This window comes from Cyrtonyx montezumae, unplaced genomic scaffold (genome assembly GCF_038088225.1).
Source record: "Cyrtonyx montezumae isolate F1298 unplaced genomic scaffold, pur_monq_1.0 scaffold_3, whole genome shotgun sequence".
Taxonomy (NCBI): Eukaryota; Metazoa; Chordata; class Aves; order Galliformes; family Odontophoridae; genus Cyrtonyx; species Cyrtonyx montezumae.
The window spans coordinates 110,099,721-110,117,290 of NW_027072034.1; the positions used below are offsets into that span (position 1 = coordinate 110,099,721).

At 47.0% G+C, this 17,570-nt stretch overlaps 1 protein-coding gene across 1 annotated transcript; it reads left to right on the forward strand.

The window, feature by feature from the left end:
- The first annotated feature begins 3,563 nt into the window (after window positions 1–3,563).
- Window positions 3,564–17,570, forward strand: NFAM1 (NFAT activating protein with ITAM motif 1). The gene is given in 7 exon segments (XM_065741276.1): window positions 3,564–3,851; window positions 3,853–3,955; window positions 6,101–6,439; window positions 7,443–7,552; window positions 10,079–10,177; window positions 14,412–14,498; window positions 17,337–17,570. Coding segments are annotated over 7 exon segments (1,086 nt in total). The 3' UTR covers window positions 17,397–17,570.

Here is a 17,570-nt window from a genome sequence, read left to right on the forward strand (position 1 = left end):
TGTCGAGGCGGTGGCTGGCAGGGACTGGTCCTGTGGCCGCTGGCTGCCCCATCACCTTGTTCTACATAACCCTCCCTGTGCCTGCCCCACAGCGCTTGGTAGAGCTTTGCTTGGGCTGGAAAGTACATAAGACGCTGAGCAGAGAGCTTGGCACTGCCGGTACCTCTGAGACGGGGCAGTACGGGACGAAAGGAGCACGGCATCTCCTTTTTTGCACACTTTGCCTTCTCAGAGAGCCGCGTCAGCACCTGCACCCGCGACGCCCCGGGGCAGGGCGCGGGGCTGAGGGCGGCGCGGGGGCAGAGGGCGGCGCGCGCCGGGGCGACGGCGCCATCTTGTGGGTGAGGGCGCGGGCTTGAGGGGAAGGCGGGAGACGGCGCCGCCCTGCAGGGGCTCCGTGCGCGGCTGCGGGGAGCGAGAAGGGCTCTGTGCTGATAGGAGCCCGCTCGGCATGGGGCTCGTCACGCCTGCTACAAAGGGATAGGGCTCTTACCACCAGCCAGAGGGAAACTGTAAGCCACAAAGGCTGGGGTTAGAGGAGTCAAAGAGATTGCGAATCCTCGGAGGTGTTTGCGTGCGTTGCCGCTGGCTGGGTTTGCAGCGGTGAGGATTGAGCCTGTCTCTGACAAGGCAGCGAATCCAGAGCTGCTGTGCTGGGGAATGCTCTGAAACGCTCTCAGGCAGGCGCTGCAGTCGGGCTCGTTGAATTGCTGCAGCTCATCTCTGCGCCAGGCGGTGTTTCTCTAATGGATGGCTGTGGTGTTAAACGCTACAGCAATAAAGAGGCTTTGTTGTGGTCTCTGCAACGTTGCCTTCGCCTTGGCTAGCAGCCGTCTTTTTGTTGGAATAAATGCTTTCCCTGGAATTGGCAGTGGGGGCATGTGTGGGCATGTGTGTGTGCCGTTACTTGCGGGTGTGCATTGGACACAGCTGTGAACAGGCAATTCTGGTAGGTTCGGCGTTTGCCCAAACTTGTTGCTCGCGAGAGCCAGAAAGATGCGCTCTTCCTCACAGTTGGGAATGCTGGCTGCTGTCACAAGCTTTTAAAAGTGCTTGAGTGAAATTAATAGATGCCTTCCAGCCACATGCGGAAATTGTTGCTAGCATCTGGCCCAACGCTGTATTTAGTCTCAGGAAGTGGTCACTTTTTGGTACTTTAATAGAAGGGCCAAATTTACAGATCCTGACCGATCTGGAGCTGGATTAACAGTTCCCATCTCGTGCAGCAGGAGCATGCTGTGTAACGTATGGGTGCATGTCATACAATGGCCCATTCCTTAGGAGTTTTGTAATTTATTTCCTTTGGCACAGGTTTGTTGGTTTGTTCCACCTAAGTTTTAGGGGGATCAGCCCTGCTCCAGGCCGGTGATAGGAACACACAACACCTGCGCTTTCCATTGTCTTCCTCCACCTTATATCTCCAGTCCAGACTCCCCATACCGAATGGAATTATTATTTAATATTCAAAGATTCAAGCTCGCTTTAGGCTCTTGGGAACAAAATACTACCCTGTTAGTAGCTGCTGGGTAGTCATTTCAAAACCATTTCTTTTCAGCAGGCACTACCATAGCAAATTCTAGCAGTGAATGTGTTTCTGGCCTTCAGTGCCAGTAATCCTAGAGCGGAGTCTTACGTGTGACCTCTTTGGAAATGCCAAAACGATATATTTCTTAAAATTCCAGGCAGCAGTATTTCTAGGACTTGGCATTTAGAGTGGCAACTGGGTTGTTTATAGGAAGAGAAGGGAAAGGACAGGAGGAGGATGTTGACCTAGCAGCCCTACAAACCTACCGCACTTAATCCACTTATCAGTCTGAATTCCTGAAGCAGATAAATGCTGATAACAGTTAAAACACATCACTGACAGGAGCAGCACGTTCTGTCCTCTAGAAATACATCATTGCTGGAAATTGCAAAGCTGTGCTACCATGGGGATGAGTGTGATATAAGAGCTGAGGAGGCCCTCACTGTTCAGCAGAACTCTTCTTTAGGAAGGTAACTATTCCCTCCCTCCCCCAGCTATCTTGAGATGCAATTCAGGCCTGAGAAGTGCTGCTGAGCATGGTTGTGACCCCATATCCCCCCAGAGCCACAGCTGCCTGATCTGTGCCTACATATCTGAAATACCAAGTAGGCCCCCAGTGTCTTGTTACCGCTCTTGATTGTCCTTGCTGCTCAGCGTTAAGACCTGTGAGGAGCAATTTGCAGCTGAGACCAGCCCTGCGCAGCTCACATCAGCGTATCTTGGGGAGAGGAGTTCCTTTTGGCTAATCTGAGCTAAACCTTCCCTGGAGGAGTGCAGCTGCTGCACCAGCCTTGCAAAGCCACACAAAGCCACTTGCTCCTCTCCCCATCTGTCAGGGCACTCCTCAAGGTACTGGAGCTGGCCCTGGGCTCAGGGGAGTAGAGCAGCCACAGCTGTGCACAGCTTCCTTCCCCCGTGTCAAGACCCCTTCCTCCTGCGAACCTGTCCCAGGTTGTACAGGAAGAAAAATGCTATGAACTGAAGGTTTTTTTTGGAGCAAGTCTTGCTCATACAAACTCAACAGACAGGGTGATTTTTAATATGCACAATTTAGAGGCTCAGCTGGGCCTTAAAACAGACAGCACAGCCATCCCCCACCAGTTTCCACAGTGTGAGTAGGCACCCTTGAAGTTGCAGCGAAATGATTTCTTGTGGTCAATGCAAATGTCTTTCAAGAAGCCTGAAAGGACTTCTCTAGAGAGAAGCAAAGACCTCTCAGCTCTCAGACATCAGGGTTTTTTTAGTCAGACTCTGCTCAGCTGTTGCATTGCAGATGTCTTAGCTAAAAACAAGCCTTCATTGAAATCAGTCTCTTCACGAGTGTAGGAGGCAGAGTCCTCCCACAAAGAGAGGGTTTTCTTCTTCAAAGGGCTCTCCTTTAGTTTTCCCACAATCGATTTTTTTTTTTTTTTAAGGTTTGCCTGCAGTGTGAAGCTAATTCAGAGCCAGCATTGTGTGGATCTGAAACATTTCAGCTGTTACGGATGATCTGGTTGTTCTCACTTCTGCAGCCCTCTGGAGTGCCTTCCTCTGGAGCAACCTAACCTGTGCAGGGAAGCATTGGGTGGGAAGCAGGGAGTACAGCTGGGCTGTTTCTCTGTGCTGACTGCTGATGCAGGTACTTGTTTTCCATTTTTAAGGCAAAACAGGTGATCTCACACTCAAGTGGTCACATAAAGACTCTGTTTGATAGTGCTTCTCTGCTGTGAACCCACACCCTGTGGCACTTCGTGGTAGCCACTTGAGTAAGAGAATTTGTAGTGAAATGCCCTTAATCCAAAATCTGGATGGTCATTACAGTGAGGTAGTCAGGGATAGCTGTTCCAAAACAACTGTATAAACAAATTCCTACAAAATTATGGTACAAATCCTGATGTGCCACATTTAAGCTTTTCCGTTGCTCCAGAATTAGTTGACTTGTTCACTGAATTTTATGTTTACCTCGAATGACCTCAAGCTGCATTGGTCAAAGCACATTTTTCTCAGTATTCCAACCTGGGGCTTCGGTCACTATGGAAGGTGACAAAGTTTGCTTTATATGTGTGTGATGTTTTACGGTCATTGGAAGACAAAGCTCTGTGCTTTCAAGAGCTTGCAGCCTGATCTTTTGACACCTGCTGGTAGATGTAACACCGTGGTAATAGTATAGAGAAATGAGCTACAGTGCAGGGAGGAGTCTGACAGAAAAGCAGAAGAGGTTGCATCTGCCAGGAACAGCTTGCCAAAGGCAGCATGTGTCTGTCCCGCCTGTCCCTGCACAAATGGGAGGGGATCAAACAGCCTTTCAGAAGCAGGAAGACCTCGTGAAATACAATCTCTTTTTGCCTTCTGGATCTTCATATCTGGTTGCTTTCTTACAGCCTTTTGACCTTACCATGGGCTCTAATCTAAAAGTCATCTTCCTGTTCCTTTGGTTGCTTCACAATGGAGGTAAAAAAAAAGTTTTTTCCTTCTTCTTTTTTCCTTTTGTTTACTCTCACATTTATTCATATTAGAGCATTTCCAGCTGCTATCTGTTGCTAATTTCTAGAGCTCCCCTCTAGGAATTTGCACACTGTTGCTATTTCTGTCTTTTAAGCAGTTCAGAGCTCAGAGAGAGAATCCTTAAGAAAGGGGGAACATGGGAGAAGGGTTGTATAACCTAAATAAAATGGTTTGGCTTTTTCCCTGGCATGTTCTTCTCAAACTAATGGCTCCTGGGATACTGTAAGAAGATGGATCTCTCCTCTGTTTTTTTGTTTGTTTGTTTTGTTTTGTTTCCTTCTTTTTTTCTTCTTTTTTACAGCAATGCTTTACAATGTCTTGTATAAAAACTGCATTCGTGTGTGTTCTGCTGGGTAGAGATGAGGAAAAGGATGGTGATTTATTTTAGAAAATCAGGCCCAGAAGAGACTTCTCAGGTTATTGCTCCCACGTGGCTACAGGTTTTTCTGTTGCCTTCTTTCCATAACATTGTATCTAGTGCACAAAGGACTGTGCACTCACAAAGACTGTGTCCCTCAGGACTTCATTGTATCCGGGTTGCTTTTACAGCCTAGAATCCTTTTCTAATGATGTGACCTAAGCTCTTCCTTACTCTTAGGTTATTGTACCTACCTATGTCATCTGCAGAGGATTTCCTTAACTGATGTTACTTCCCTGTAGTCTTTTCTGGACAGTGGTTGTGCCCTCCTTCTGTCTATTCCACCCCTCAATTCTCCTTAGTGGTCTGCATTCAGTAGCATTGTCAGAGTTGCCTCTTCCGATGCTGGGTCCCATCACACAGAGGTGAACAATGCAGTTGTGATGCAGCATTACTGCATGATGACAGGAAAGCAAGCCTGGCTGTGTTCTGGGACCACTTTATTAATGCCTTGTTATGATCCTCTTCATAGATTCTGAGCCCCATAGAGTGCCATCAAAACCACAAATGGAAAAGTTCTAGTTTCCCTCTATATATTTTTCCCCTTTTATTTTCACATCTGTGAAGGAATCCTGACTCCTTCATTTTGAGACAAAACTTGAATGGAAGTTTCCCATTCTCTTCCTTTTTTTTATTTTTTATTTTTATTTTTTAGGTACAACAGTGCTTTGCACAGGCCTCCTCTTAAAGGGCTTATGTGTGGAATTCTATCAGCTACCAAATAAATGGATCCAGAGTCTGATGTTAAATCCAGATTTGGTAGAGATGCCAAGTGATCCTATATCCCACGCTCCATAGTAGACTCACTTTTAGATTTTTTCCTTTTATTTTACAAAATAGAGTGCAAACTGGTGTGGTTCCCCCATCTGTGCTTATTCATCCTCTCTTATAACTCCCTACATCGTTGCCTACTGAGTTGCAGTGACAGATTGCTTTCTACAGACCTAAGTAAGGAGGAAGCCCATGAAGGGCATGATCTCCCATCTCTCTGCATGAGATACTGTCACATATAGATATTTAAGATGTGCAGTCTTCCGCAAATAGTTCCTGCATCTAGCAACCACTCTTGTGCCTTGCTGCCTATTTACAGCAGCAAAAGTTGGGAGTGATTAAGCTGTGTCTTATTTCTCATGGCCCCAGTGCTGGGCCCCATGCACAATATGCAATTTCCTTCCTCACTCACGTTTCAGAGAAGCACCTGCTTGCACACAGCACCTTCTTTGCTGGTGCAGAGTGCAAGTGTAAACACGTGAGCAGAGAATTGTAACTCGGGAGTTATAGAAAACATCCAGCTAGTGTTTGTCATAGAAAATTGCTTTCTTTTTCATAATTTGTAAGTAGTCTCGCACCAGTGCAAAATCAGTTCAGTTCCTGCTTCGTTTCCTGTCTTTCTGTATGCTGGCGTTGTGCAGAGGAGCTCACAAGGGAAAAGGGGAAGCCTGTGATTGCAACAGGCTATCTCAAATCACACAGCAATTACCTAAGAGATGTGGCAGATCACAAGGGGCATGTGCTCTGCATCACTCAGTTTCTGACAAGGGCCAACGCTGCTTGCTCCAGACACGCTTCTCGGCATACATTTATTTTCACCATGTGATCGTGTCTTTGGGGCAGCAATTTTCTCCTGACTTACGGTAATGTTAGATGACTGCTAACAATTATCACCCTTGCAGGGGGAGATGTCAGTGTACAGCAGAAACCTCTAATCCAGGTTGCACTGCTTAAGGAAAAAGTATCCATCCCCTGTGAAGTCATCTTCCCGTACACGCTGAAATACACCAGATTTACAGTCTTCTATTACTGGATTAATGCATGGGACCAGGAAGTATCCATCTATAATAAGAAAGAACAAGTAGATATTCCTCCTGGAGAAGAGAATAAGACTGCCATCAAATCTTACAGTCACGAAACAAAGCCACTTGAAAGCACGTCTTCTACTGGCACATACTACTGCAAAGTCCAGTGGGATGGCATCCAGATAAAGGGAAAGGGAGTGTTTGTCCTTGTTAGAGGTAAGTGAAAAAAACAGAAAGGAAGGGTGTACAGTTAAAAATCAGCTGGATTTTGCCATGAAAATATGATCTTTACTCTTTCTTTTTCCCTACCCAAACGAGTTATGAAGTTAGATGGGAATAATGCTTAGCGCCCAACATTTAGTGCCATCACAGTTGAATGTGTTTTAACACAGGTTTCCCATGCCATCTTTCCCAATTTACCGGTGGTAACGTGAATATGCAGTAATTTTTACCTACCCTGCATTGGCACTTATGAGCACCGGCCTTAAAATCAGGGTCTAAACAGCATGGTTTGGCCTGTATCAGTGTGACAGAGATGGATGAAAATGAGGTCGGTGGTTAGGGTGCTCTCTGTAATCGGATGTACAGGTTAGGTGCTGACTGTTGGCGGCTCACAGTCAGATTAGGGGCTCACCTTAATCCCTCCCCTTTTTCCACGTGGTTGCAATTGTTCCATTGACTGGGAAACAAGGGAGACCTTCAGGCCAAGGTAAGAGCAATGTGAAAAAAGAGAAAAGTGGTAAGAACATGCATGCTGCTGCTTGGCTGGATTTGCATTACTGAATGCTGGATATGAACTGCTTAGGGTAAATGTGAAGAGCCAAGATGAAAAAGCTTTGCTACACTGATCAGAGGATGTGTGCAGTACCCACCCTGCTCGTTCGTGTAGCCTGTATGCTTTCCACCATCTGCCTTTCTGCTCCTGTCATTTAAGACCTTTCCCAGCCTCTAACTATCTACCAGCCTTTTGGGCTGCCATATTTATATCACCTCCCTCTAATCTACACGAAGCACAGCTGTTCATATCCAGTCTCCTTCACGTGATCCTCCAGCTGCACCCTACTATCTGCTCAGCCAGACTGTTATGAAGCATATGTGCATCTGTCTAACCTCTGTATTGCTTCTATATTTGAAACTTCCTAAGACTTTTGGCCAGAGTTAAAAACATGGAAATGTAATTTCTGGTCAACCTATGAATCTTTTGCCTTCTTTCCCACAGGTACAGGGTATGCACAAGCTTCTTATGGGCGAGAAATCCTTATTACCTTTACCACTATTCTGGCTGCACTGAGCATCATCGCAACAGCTCTGCTAGTGTGGAAAAGAAAGGCAAGTTATTACCAAATAAAAAGCAATACCTGACATGACCCATTCTAGGAATTTATTTCACTTGCTTCTAATTTGGCTGGATTGGAACTCCCCGTGCTGAAATTTTCCATGCTAGGTGTCTGCTCAGGTTTATTTTCTTTTTCTAAGTTCAGTCATTCTGAGAAAAAAGATTACAGAAAAGATAAAGCGAGTCATTGATTTGTCTGTAAAATAAGTTCTAATAACCATTTTGACTTTGGCATGCAATTCTTTAGAGCAAGGTTCTGACATAGGGCAAGCAGTGTGCTGGCCCTGAGAATATTCAAGCAGATGTAGCCTCGTGATGTGTCTTTGGAAAATTGCAGTTTGTGCACACTTAGCTGTGGCTTTTGTCAATTTAGCAGCTCAGTTTTAGGGATCCCATGCAAGGCTGCCTTTCCAAACAGCCCGGCAGGTAATGTCCTGTGCATCTGTTGCAGCCCCAATGGTGGAAGGAGTGCAGGGCTTTCCCTATTTTTAATCCTTTTTCAAGATGGAGGCTATTCTGATGCAAAGGCATGACCTGATGAAAGGAAACTATGCAACTTCAATCCATAGGTTGGGTACTGCAGAAGACAACAGTCTGCAGCATGAAGGGAATGGGGACCAGAATATCGAGGATGAACATTAAGAGACAGCATTAAAGGGGAAGATCAGGACAAGGATCCCAAGGAAGCCTGTGTAGGGATTGCAGCTGACTGAGAAAAAAAGTGAGACAAAATTTTGAGCAGCCTGCCTAAGTTGACTCTGAGCAGGCTGCAGATTGGACTAGACAAACTCCAGAGGCATCTTCCAATGTCAGTGGTTCTGTGAGGCTTTAAATGAGGAGACCTGGGAAGGAAATTGGCACTGGGAGCCAGAGCGAGGAAGCACTAGAGCCTGGAGGGGAGGGTATTAAGACTGGGCCAATGGGGACACTTGGTTGAGTAGGCCACTGGCACAGGTTGGAACCATCTGGATGAGAAGAACCGAGGGTAAAGGGGAAAACACAAGTGGGGAATAAAAGAGGTGTAGAGCAGGAGAAGAGCTGAAAGTAGGACTGAAATATCTAAATGAGTCAGGGGCTGTGTGGAATTAACTTTGAAATTGTAATACTGAAATCTCTGTTGACCAGGCAAAATCTACTGTTCCTATTACTGCCACCCTCAGATGTTCCTTTGCTGTCTTTCAGATATCTCAAGGCTGGTTTAAACAGATGTGATGCATTTTAGAACTGAATTTGGAGAATGATGTTTTTTTAGGCATTGTATCCACCTACATTTACTCAGTCAAACTGCCCTCTGCCATTACAACAGCAGAGTCTGTGCATGCATTTTTATGTGAAAACTATGTTGCTGATGCAGACCTTTGGCTCCAAGGAACACCAGGCTTCAGCACACAGTCAGAGACAGTGAGATTGAACACAGAGTGGCAGCAGTTGGCAGACCTGCAAATCTCGTGAGACTTACCTTGCAGGCAGGCAGATGGAGGGGAAAAGAGTTAGCAGCAGAGTGACTAGGCTGGAGATGGGCCCCCACCTCTGTCTGCCTAGACAGCATCTCCGTGGGGATGGGGGGAGGCAGTGTCACAGCCTGCCAGTTGGCATCTCTAGTCTTTGAGGCAGGCCAGCAAGGCTGAGACCTACGGGCTCTCCTTAGGGTCTGAAGAGATCATGCAGTCATTACATTTGCCCTCCTGCTGAAAACAGACCATATTTCTCACCACAGCTTGCTCAGACCTGCTGGTTTAAAAATGTTTATCTTTAAGAGAAGCTATTTAGCATCCTCCTTAGTTACTAATGGACTGGAAAGCAGTTCATCGTTTTCATGTGATGCGAATATAATCATCCCACTTCTTTCTGAATTAAAACAGAGATACTTAGCAAAGCTTTCTGCCTTTTCTGTCTCTTTCTTTCGCTTGCTGAGCAGTGCTAACCCTTACCTGTGCGTGAATGAAGCATATTCAAGGAGAAGCCATCCAATGCGAGAAACATTTCAGAGGAAAAGGCTTTCTTCCTTCAACTCCATAACTCCGTGCTGGACCTGCTTGTTAGTGTATCACTGACTGTATGTCATCATTAATGTCTGCCTGGTGCTTTTCTCTAGACTCTTGTGTATTACAAACATCTTCCCAGCCAAATCCTCACAAAAATCACTGCATTCTGCCTCTCTGAAATTCTTCTTGCACTTTGAACAGGGCCCTGCTTTATTCCCTGTCCTACAGCATTGTTGTGTGCTGTTAAATACCTATTCCCTCCATCCTGCTGTCAGTGGTAGAGATGATTTTTATGTACAGACAGAGCCCAGTTTTGCTTTCCAGTGCTTCAGTGTCAGTTGTCAGACTCCTTCTTTTCACCCAGTGGTGAGAAGAGTGAGTGGCCTGTGTTGTGCACAATCCCATCATTCCATACTATGCAGGTACCTAGGGGGTATGTATGGAGCTGGCTTTGATGTGACACTGGTATTCATTTCATCCTTGGGGGGATGGTGTTTTTTCCAAATGTGTAATTTGGTGTCTTGTCCTGAGCAGATATTGTGTCCTAAAAAGAACCAGCTAAATATCTGGAGACAGAAGATAGAAACTCAGCCTCCTTCAGCAAGCCCACCACCACCTTCTCCTATTTATGACGTGAGTAGCAGAATCATCCTCCATCTCAGAATAAGTGATACCCATATAATGGCCTGGTACTGGCAACCCCACCTCTGTACTCTGCCCTGTTTACCTCCTCTCAGGGCTGTGCACATCTCCATCCTGTTCCCAGAGCCAAAGCCATGCCCTGTGCTGGTGGGCAGCACCCTTTCTTCTGCCAGCAGCATATAATTGAGCAGCAAGCATGGGTCCAGAGAGAGCTCCTAGCACTGGAGGTGGAAGGGCCTCCAGATATCAGAAGGGAAGAGTGGATCTCAGCCTCGCTTGTACTGCAAATTGTCTCAAAGACATGCTTTTCTCAGATGGAGATTGATGACTCAGGGAAGTGGCAAAGAGAGAAACTCTCCTGCCAACAGCCTTTCAGAGGTTCTGCTTGTGTCAGAGATATTTGCTGGTGTCACAGGTATGGACCACTGTAGTCCTGAGCTGGCTGACTAGCACTCTGGGGGAAAGGACAGGAGGAAAGGGAAAGGAGACTTTTTTGGAGCATTTCCCCTTTCATTGCTTAGAATGCAGCCAATCTCCCTTCTCCATTCCCCGGACAGGACAACACCAACTGCTGCTACTCTCTGAGCCCAGTGGTGGCAGTGTCATAGGTAATAGGATTGAAGTGGCTCTCCTGAAACGTCAAGCCCAGACCTTAACTACCTCAAGTTACCATGACCTCTAATCACATTTACAGCCCATCCAGTTCCATTTAAAATGTATTCCATTTTTTTTTTCCCTTTAACTCCCATGGGACGACTGCTTTGCTGAGAAGGGAATGATTTATTTCATTTATTTTTTTTCCACATGGTCTGTGGGACAAATGAAAGTGAGTAGAGAAGGATGTTGCTTGAATATTAGGAAACCTTTCTGACTGTGAGGTCTGTAAGGGCTGGGAAAGTCTCTCCAAGGAAAACCTGTAAGCTCAGCTGCATGAATCATTTAAACTAAACAAAGCAGAGCTCTGGAGAATGTACTACAGAGAGGAGCAAAGCACTGCTGAAGAGGCGTGGAAATCTGATAGGGGGCAGATGTGAAAATAAGGGGAGGCCTGCCCCCTTCTTTTTCTCACTTCACTGACTGGGGGGCACTGCTTTGTGGTTCTTCAGTTTTTGGAATGGAGGTTTAAAAGAGAGCTCTATATATTGTATGTGATATGTTTATTCTGGGTAAAAAGAAATGCTTTGGGTAAAGGATGTTGCAGGTTATAAACCTTTTCATTTGTATCAAGTAATTTCTTTTTAATTCTGCCTTCTAAAAATCTGAATGGGTAGTTTCCTTCTGAAGTGGATGATTTCTGCAAGGAGACAAAAAAAAATTCAAATCCATTTCTCGCTCAGTCGGCCTCGTCATGCATCCTTAGCTCCATCTTAATTACATGTTTCATCATGTTGTTCTGTTCAGGAGGCCCCACTAAGGCTAATGCAGCAAGCCAGCGGAGCCAGCCTTAGGCACAGGCAGTCCCAGTAGCTGGCTAGGCTCCTGTGCTTCCAGGAGCCCTATGAACCTGGCCCATCCAGCCTTCCCCTGTAGCCCATTAACCGCACGCCAGTTGTGCAGGGCTTGCAGCCAGCCCAGTGTGCAGGGCAGGCAGCTCAGCCCTCTCTGGCAGAGCGGCAGGCAGCCTCAAATCATCTCATGTATGCCATGGGGTGTGAGCCTGCCCCACAGAGCAGCTGCTGAGACTCGTTCAGGCATGAGGCAGCAACTCCCGCAGCAGACACCGCACGGTGAGAGCAGGGCTGTGAGGTGTGAAGGTAATGGGGAGGAGAGGGTGAGCCCTGGGATGGAGAAGATGCTCTGTGAAATCCTGTTGGTGTTTAACTGGGTGCGGAACACGTGGTGCTGAATTCATGGGGAAGATTGGAACAGATCTCTTATCTGTGGTCAGCCCTGGGGGAAGCTAAGGCAAGGAAATGTCATGAATGACTGGAAAGTCACTTCTACTGATGAGATAAAGGGAGATCAGAGATAGGTGAAGGGACAGGTGGTCAGTGTGTGCCAGATGTGCTGTCTGTGGGGGGGAAGAAGAAAACCCAAGTCTGGAAAAAAGTCAAGGAGCTGCAGTGTTCTAGTGGGCCTGGAGCTTGGAACAGATGCAGCAGCCAGCAGGACTGGACAGGCAAGGGCTTGGAACTGGCTGGTGCAGCTTGTTAAATGGTCTGTGCTATCTTCTCTGGCAGTAAGGCTTGCCCCTGGCACAGGAAGGCTCCCAGAACACCTTCTGCAAAGCCATTCTGCTGCGTGTCACTGGGAGCAAATGCTCTCCTCATCACCTCTTCCAGGTGACACCTTACGGTCCCTAAGGGAGAGCACATGCAGTGAAAAGCAGCTCGAGATAGTACAAAGCCTCTGCAATGGGGGCAGGCAGACACCTGCTTTGTTCCACTATACTGCCAAGCACTGGAAGGCCTTTTTGCCCTCCTGCAGCCCCAGAGGAGTTCATCACACCACCCAGACCAAAACCTGTATTTCCCTCCATCTTCCAGCTTAGCTGCCTAGTTAATGAGCAGCTTGAAAATAACAATCCAAAGGCCTTGCTTCATCTGCTTTACACTTCAAACAAGCTCTTTTTTTTGTCAGCAGCAAACAGAGCTCCTGCAGCGCAGGCGAGTTCCAGAGCACAGGAGCTTTTTGAGAAGGCATCTGCCAGCAGGGAGGAGAGGCCTGCATGCTACCACTGCGACAGTAGCAGGTGCTCAGTGACCGTGTACAACTAATTGATTTGCAACTGGCAGTTGGAGACACTAGCCTTCCAACTGGCCAGCAAAGCATTGCCAGCAGCCTCCATGGGAAGGAGGGCTTGCAGAAAGAGGGAATCTCTTTGGGGGCTTAAGTACCAAAAGGATATCTCTTGCTCGCAAGTGGCTTTGGACTAGAGCAGTGAAAAAGGCTGCCTGTTGTGTCAAGGGGATGCAGAGCAAGGCTGTTGGGAGCAAAGAACACAGGACAAGGTCCTCACTGCAAGCATCACAAAGAGAATTGAAAATGAGGATAGGGAAATGAGATTTTCTGTGCACACATGTGCACACACAAGTAGTTGGGAATGTCTGCTCCAGGCCAGTGAGATCTTGGGAGAGAGACGTGAACAAATGAAGTACTTTGACTGCTTATGGAGGAGGAGGAGGAGTGGAAATGGGAGAGCTGCATGGAGCTTCTTTCACTGTAGATCCTTCCTGCTAGGGGCTTGCTCCCAGCCCCGTTTCCGTATGTTGTTCCACTGGCATCTTGTCCTGTTCAAACCACAGTCTTGCTGGCCACGATCCAGAAAGATGCTGAACTCCTGATGAAACGATGGAGGGGTCGGTCAGATGACTGTCAGTCCCAGGAGCAAGCCTCTCTGTTTTGCTGGTCCCCCTTGCTGTATTGCAGGGTGCCTTACTCCCTTCATAATCTCTCCACTAATACCATCTGCCCCTCTTATGGCTGAGCTCCTCCCATCTTCCTGTTGCCAGAGAAACAGCCACCTTGGCAACCTGCTGTCATCCTTGAAACACACATGGAAAAGTCCTCCTGATTGTTATGTTTGATCCTTCAGGCAGATCTGGAACATCACTCAAACTGACATGCATCTCCTGTGACATGATTACCTGGGGGACCAACGGGTGCATACACATGTAGAACGTGTGTGTGTTTCTCTGTATCCGTGTGGTACCATGGATATGTCTGTGGGCCTGCAAGTGTATTGATTTTTTTTATTATTATTATTCTTCACTCACTCTAAGAAGAAAAGACAGTTCCAGCTTGGAAAAAAATACCAGGCGATAAACAGAAATCATGCCTATTGTCGGGTTTCCTGTTTTCAACAGCCCTGTGCTTCAAACTAGCCTCCCTTCTCAACGCTGTGTGCTCAGAAGAACCAAGAGCAAGAACCTCTGGCTGTTAGGCACCCAGTCTTGAGAGATGCAGCTGGCTGCCTGTTACCCGTGGTTTCCCTTATGCACCACAGACAGAGAAGTCTTTCTTTTGCATTCTGTGACAGCTTGGAAGGAAGCAGTGGCATTGTGTCTGACATAACCTGTGTCTGTCAGTCTGAAAAAGGAAGGGTATGAAGGTGCACTGTAGAAATTTTAGGACAAAATGATTTTATTTTTGAGCAAGACAGGAGCTTCAGAATTTTGGAGGTCAGGTGTTCTTCAGAAATGGCAGGCATGAGTATGAGGAATCAAGTGTGCTCGGACGTAAGCATTTTATGTGAACCATACCCTTTTCTCTCTTCCCTTTCCAGTGCCTGGATTCGCAACAAGTTGAGGTCTATTCTGTCCTCAAGAACAACATGAAGATCCCAGTACACAGAAAGAGTCCTCCAGATAAGGTAAATGCTTGGACTGTGTTCTTGGAGAATTCCCTTATAAACTGGAAAACCCAAAAGCACCACAGCCCTAGCAGGTAGTGTGTCTGCTATTTCCCCACTTCCAGCCACAAAGAAAGAGGAAAATGGGACATGACATCCACTCGCCAGCTGGGCTGCACGTGTAGTGTATCTTCCTGCTTCTGACAGAGCCCCTGCTCCTTCAGTGTTACTGGTTCTGGCAGCCCTGGCTTCATGCGGATGCTTTGTTGAAAGGTACTGAGAGGTTTGGCATTGCTCCCTCTGAATGGGCCAGGCATTCGTGGAGAGTTGGCCAGATGCTGCTCCCCACTATTGCCCTTTCCAGATTGTTTAGGCAGCCAAGAAGTTCTCCAGCATAGAGGAATCTGTGCACTGGGGACAGAACCAGGACACAGTTTTACTCTGGCTGGCATTAAGCACCTGAGAGCCATTTCCTGGTAAAAGAAGGTAAGATGGTCTGAACAGAGGCAGGAAAAGGCAGTGAGGCTATGCCTTGGATCTTCTTGCTCGGCTGAGAGTTATGAGTTAGAGGCAAGGAACTGAATCCGCTCATAATGAAAGTAGTTGCAACTTGGAATATGCAGGCATGGATCAGTTGTGGGAGCCATATGGTGTAGACTAGAGGCCCACGCAGCCCTGCACCCTGCCCTCAGCACAAGTATCAGATGTTTCATAGGGACAAAACCCGAGGGAACTCTTCCTTCCTGCCCTCAGTTCTTTGTTGTTCATTTTCCCTCCAGACCTCTTATCTACTTAAAAAGTATATTCACTCTTCCAACGCTGGAAAAATTTTCTGAAAAAAATGTCTCCTGCTTCTCCCTCTGATGTCCTGCTGCAGAGAGTTCGACAGGTTAACTGTGCCCTGTGGAACATGCAGCCAGCTTCAGCTGGCACCATCCCTCTGTTTCATGAAGGACAGTATTTTCCAGCATCTGAAGCACTTTCACAAATCCTAAAAGGTGAAATAAAATCAAGTGCCTTCTTCCATGTCAGAGCTAGTTGCATGTGTTCTGCTTTCAGCACCTGCAGTTAGTGCTGTGGCTTTAAAGTGGTGGTAGCAGAGGCAGTGGCAGGTATCTGATTACTGCAATTGATTACTGAAGGGAAGAATAGCTTCTTTTATATAAGCTGTCTTATACCACAGTGCACCTTATGTACTGGAAAAGACAGCATACCTGTTTTTGTGTTCCTGCATTTTGAACTAATTGGGTAGGAAGATCAGTAAATCTAGATTCCTCTTCTCTGTCCTATTTATTCTTCTGTATACCTTTATCAGCTGCCCTCTTCTAAATGATTCAGTCTGAATGATGAGATGCAGTGTCTTTTTTTCCTACCATGGAGTTGTCTGGGCTGTGCTGAATCACTTGTGTGTGGCCCACACCACTGAACTGCTGCTTTAGGGGCCAGCAGCCTTATAAAATAGAGTGGGAACAAAGCAACAGAGCAAGAGCAAAGAAGTATCTGTGTGCGAGTGGGTCTAGCTCTTGTGGTCTCAGCAGGGGAGAGGTAAAGATCGAAAAAGAGATGGGAAAAACAAAGGAGAAGAGAGCAAAGAGAGGTGATGGGATGAGCACTCACTGCCACGAGCAGATACTTCTGAGCTGTTCACTCTTCATGCTGGTCAGAAAGGGGGAAGTGTGAGTGGCAGGGATCCACCACCCCCACTGCTGTGTCCCACCTCAGGGTTCTGCTTATTGTCTCCAAGTGAGGAGAGCGGAAAGGAAATTCTGCAGTAGGAGCGACTGAGAGGATTGGAAGAGAATGCCAAGGCTTTGGGCTCTCTTTGCCAATGAAAAATGTTTGAAAATGGAAAAGGTGGGATGATTGCATCCATCTTCAAGGTTGTTTCACAAAAGCCAGGAATGAGTTTGGTTCCCCTGAAAGGGAATGCTTTCTCTGCACAGGCAAATTTGACTGCACTCTCACTGCAGGGACAAGCCTCTTTATCAGCTTCCCCCTCCATCATCCTGGGCTCTGGCCACCTGGGAGACTCATCCTCTAGCTGGCCATGCCAGAACATAACAGGGTGTTTTCCTAAGAGCAAAACTTGTGGGTCAGCAGGTGTGGGGTGGAGCAGGAAGCTTGAGTTGCTGAACTATGGCTGAGACTCGGTGCAGAGGATCCCAGCCAGCCCTTGGTGCAGATGCTGCATGTAAGTGAAGCAGCGCAGAGAGCACTTGAAACGAGCATTTGCAAGCTGTTGCACTGCGCTGACAGCCAGCCTGGGTGGCGAGGGGTTAATCCTCTAGTGCCTGTGCCTGCTTTGGAGGTGCTTGCACTCAGATTTTATAAAACATTTCCCTTTGGTGGTGGCAACAGAGAAGAAGCTAGTGTAGGTAGGGCTCCATTCACCCGCTGGCATTCCAGCTACTCGCTGTATAACCTTGCTTACAGCAGGCCTGTGCCACGCGGCGCTTAAAATATCAGTCTGTCAGCGCCTTGTCTACACAGGGAACAGTTGTGAGGAATAGACTCAACTGTTGAAGAAACAGGATTGGGGAGGTCAGGGAATTCCTTCTTCACAGAATCCAAAGTGATTTATTTTTTTTTACCGAGTCCAATTTTCCCTCCCCTCCTTGTCTGACAGCTTTTTGGGCGAAGAGTGACAAGTAAAGGAGGCATCTTTATCCCTTGGGCTGGATTAGTCACGTTCGTCTCTTTTGGAGCAACATTTCTCAGCACAGCGGCTTCCGTTTCAGCAGATCACTTGTGGCCATTTCTAACTGAACAAACGTCAGTGTCTGCTGATTAAGAATTAATTCATCTTCTTTTGAATAATTTTCCTCCATTTCTTTTTTTCTCCTTTTCATCATTCTGCAGACACCTAAGAAGCAAGGAACTCTAGAAGAATACAGCGATACACTGTATGAGAACATCTAAGGGGAAAACGGACCCTGTGTGGATCAGACATCTTCCAGCACGACAGAACTACTTTCTACATCCTCAGTTCTCTGCAAAGACCCACAGTGACTTCAGGGCACAGCCATGGGGGACTTGTGAACCTTGGGCTCCCTCCAGACTGCCCTTCATTAGCAGCAGAATACATCTGTTCAA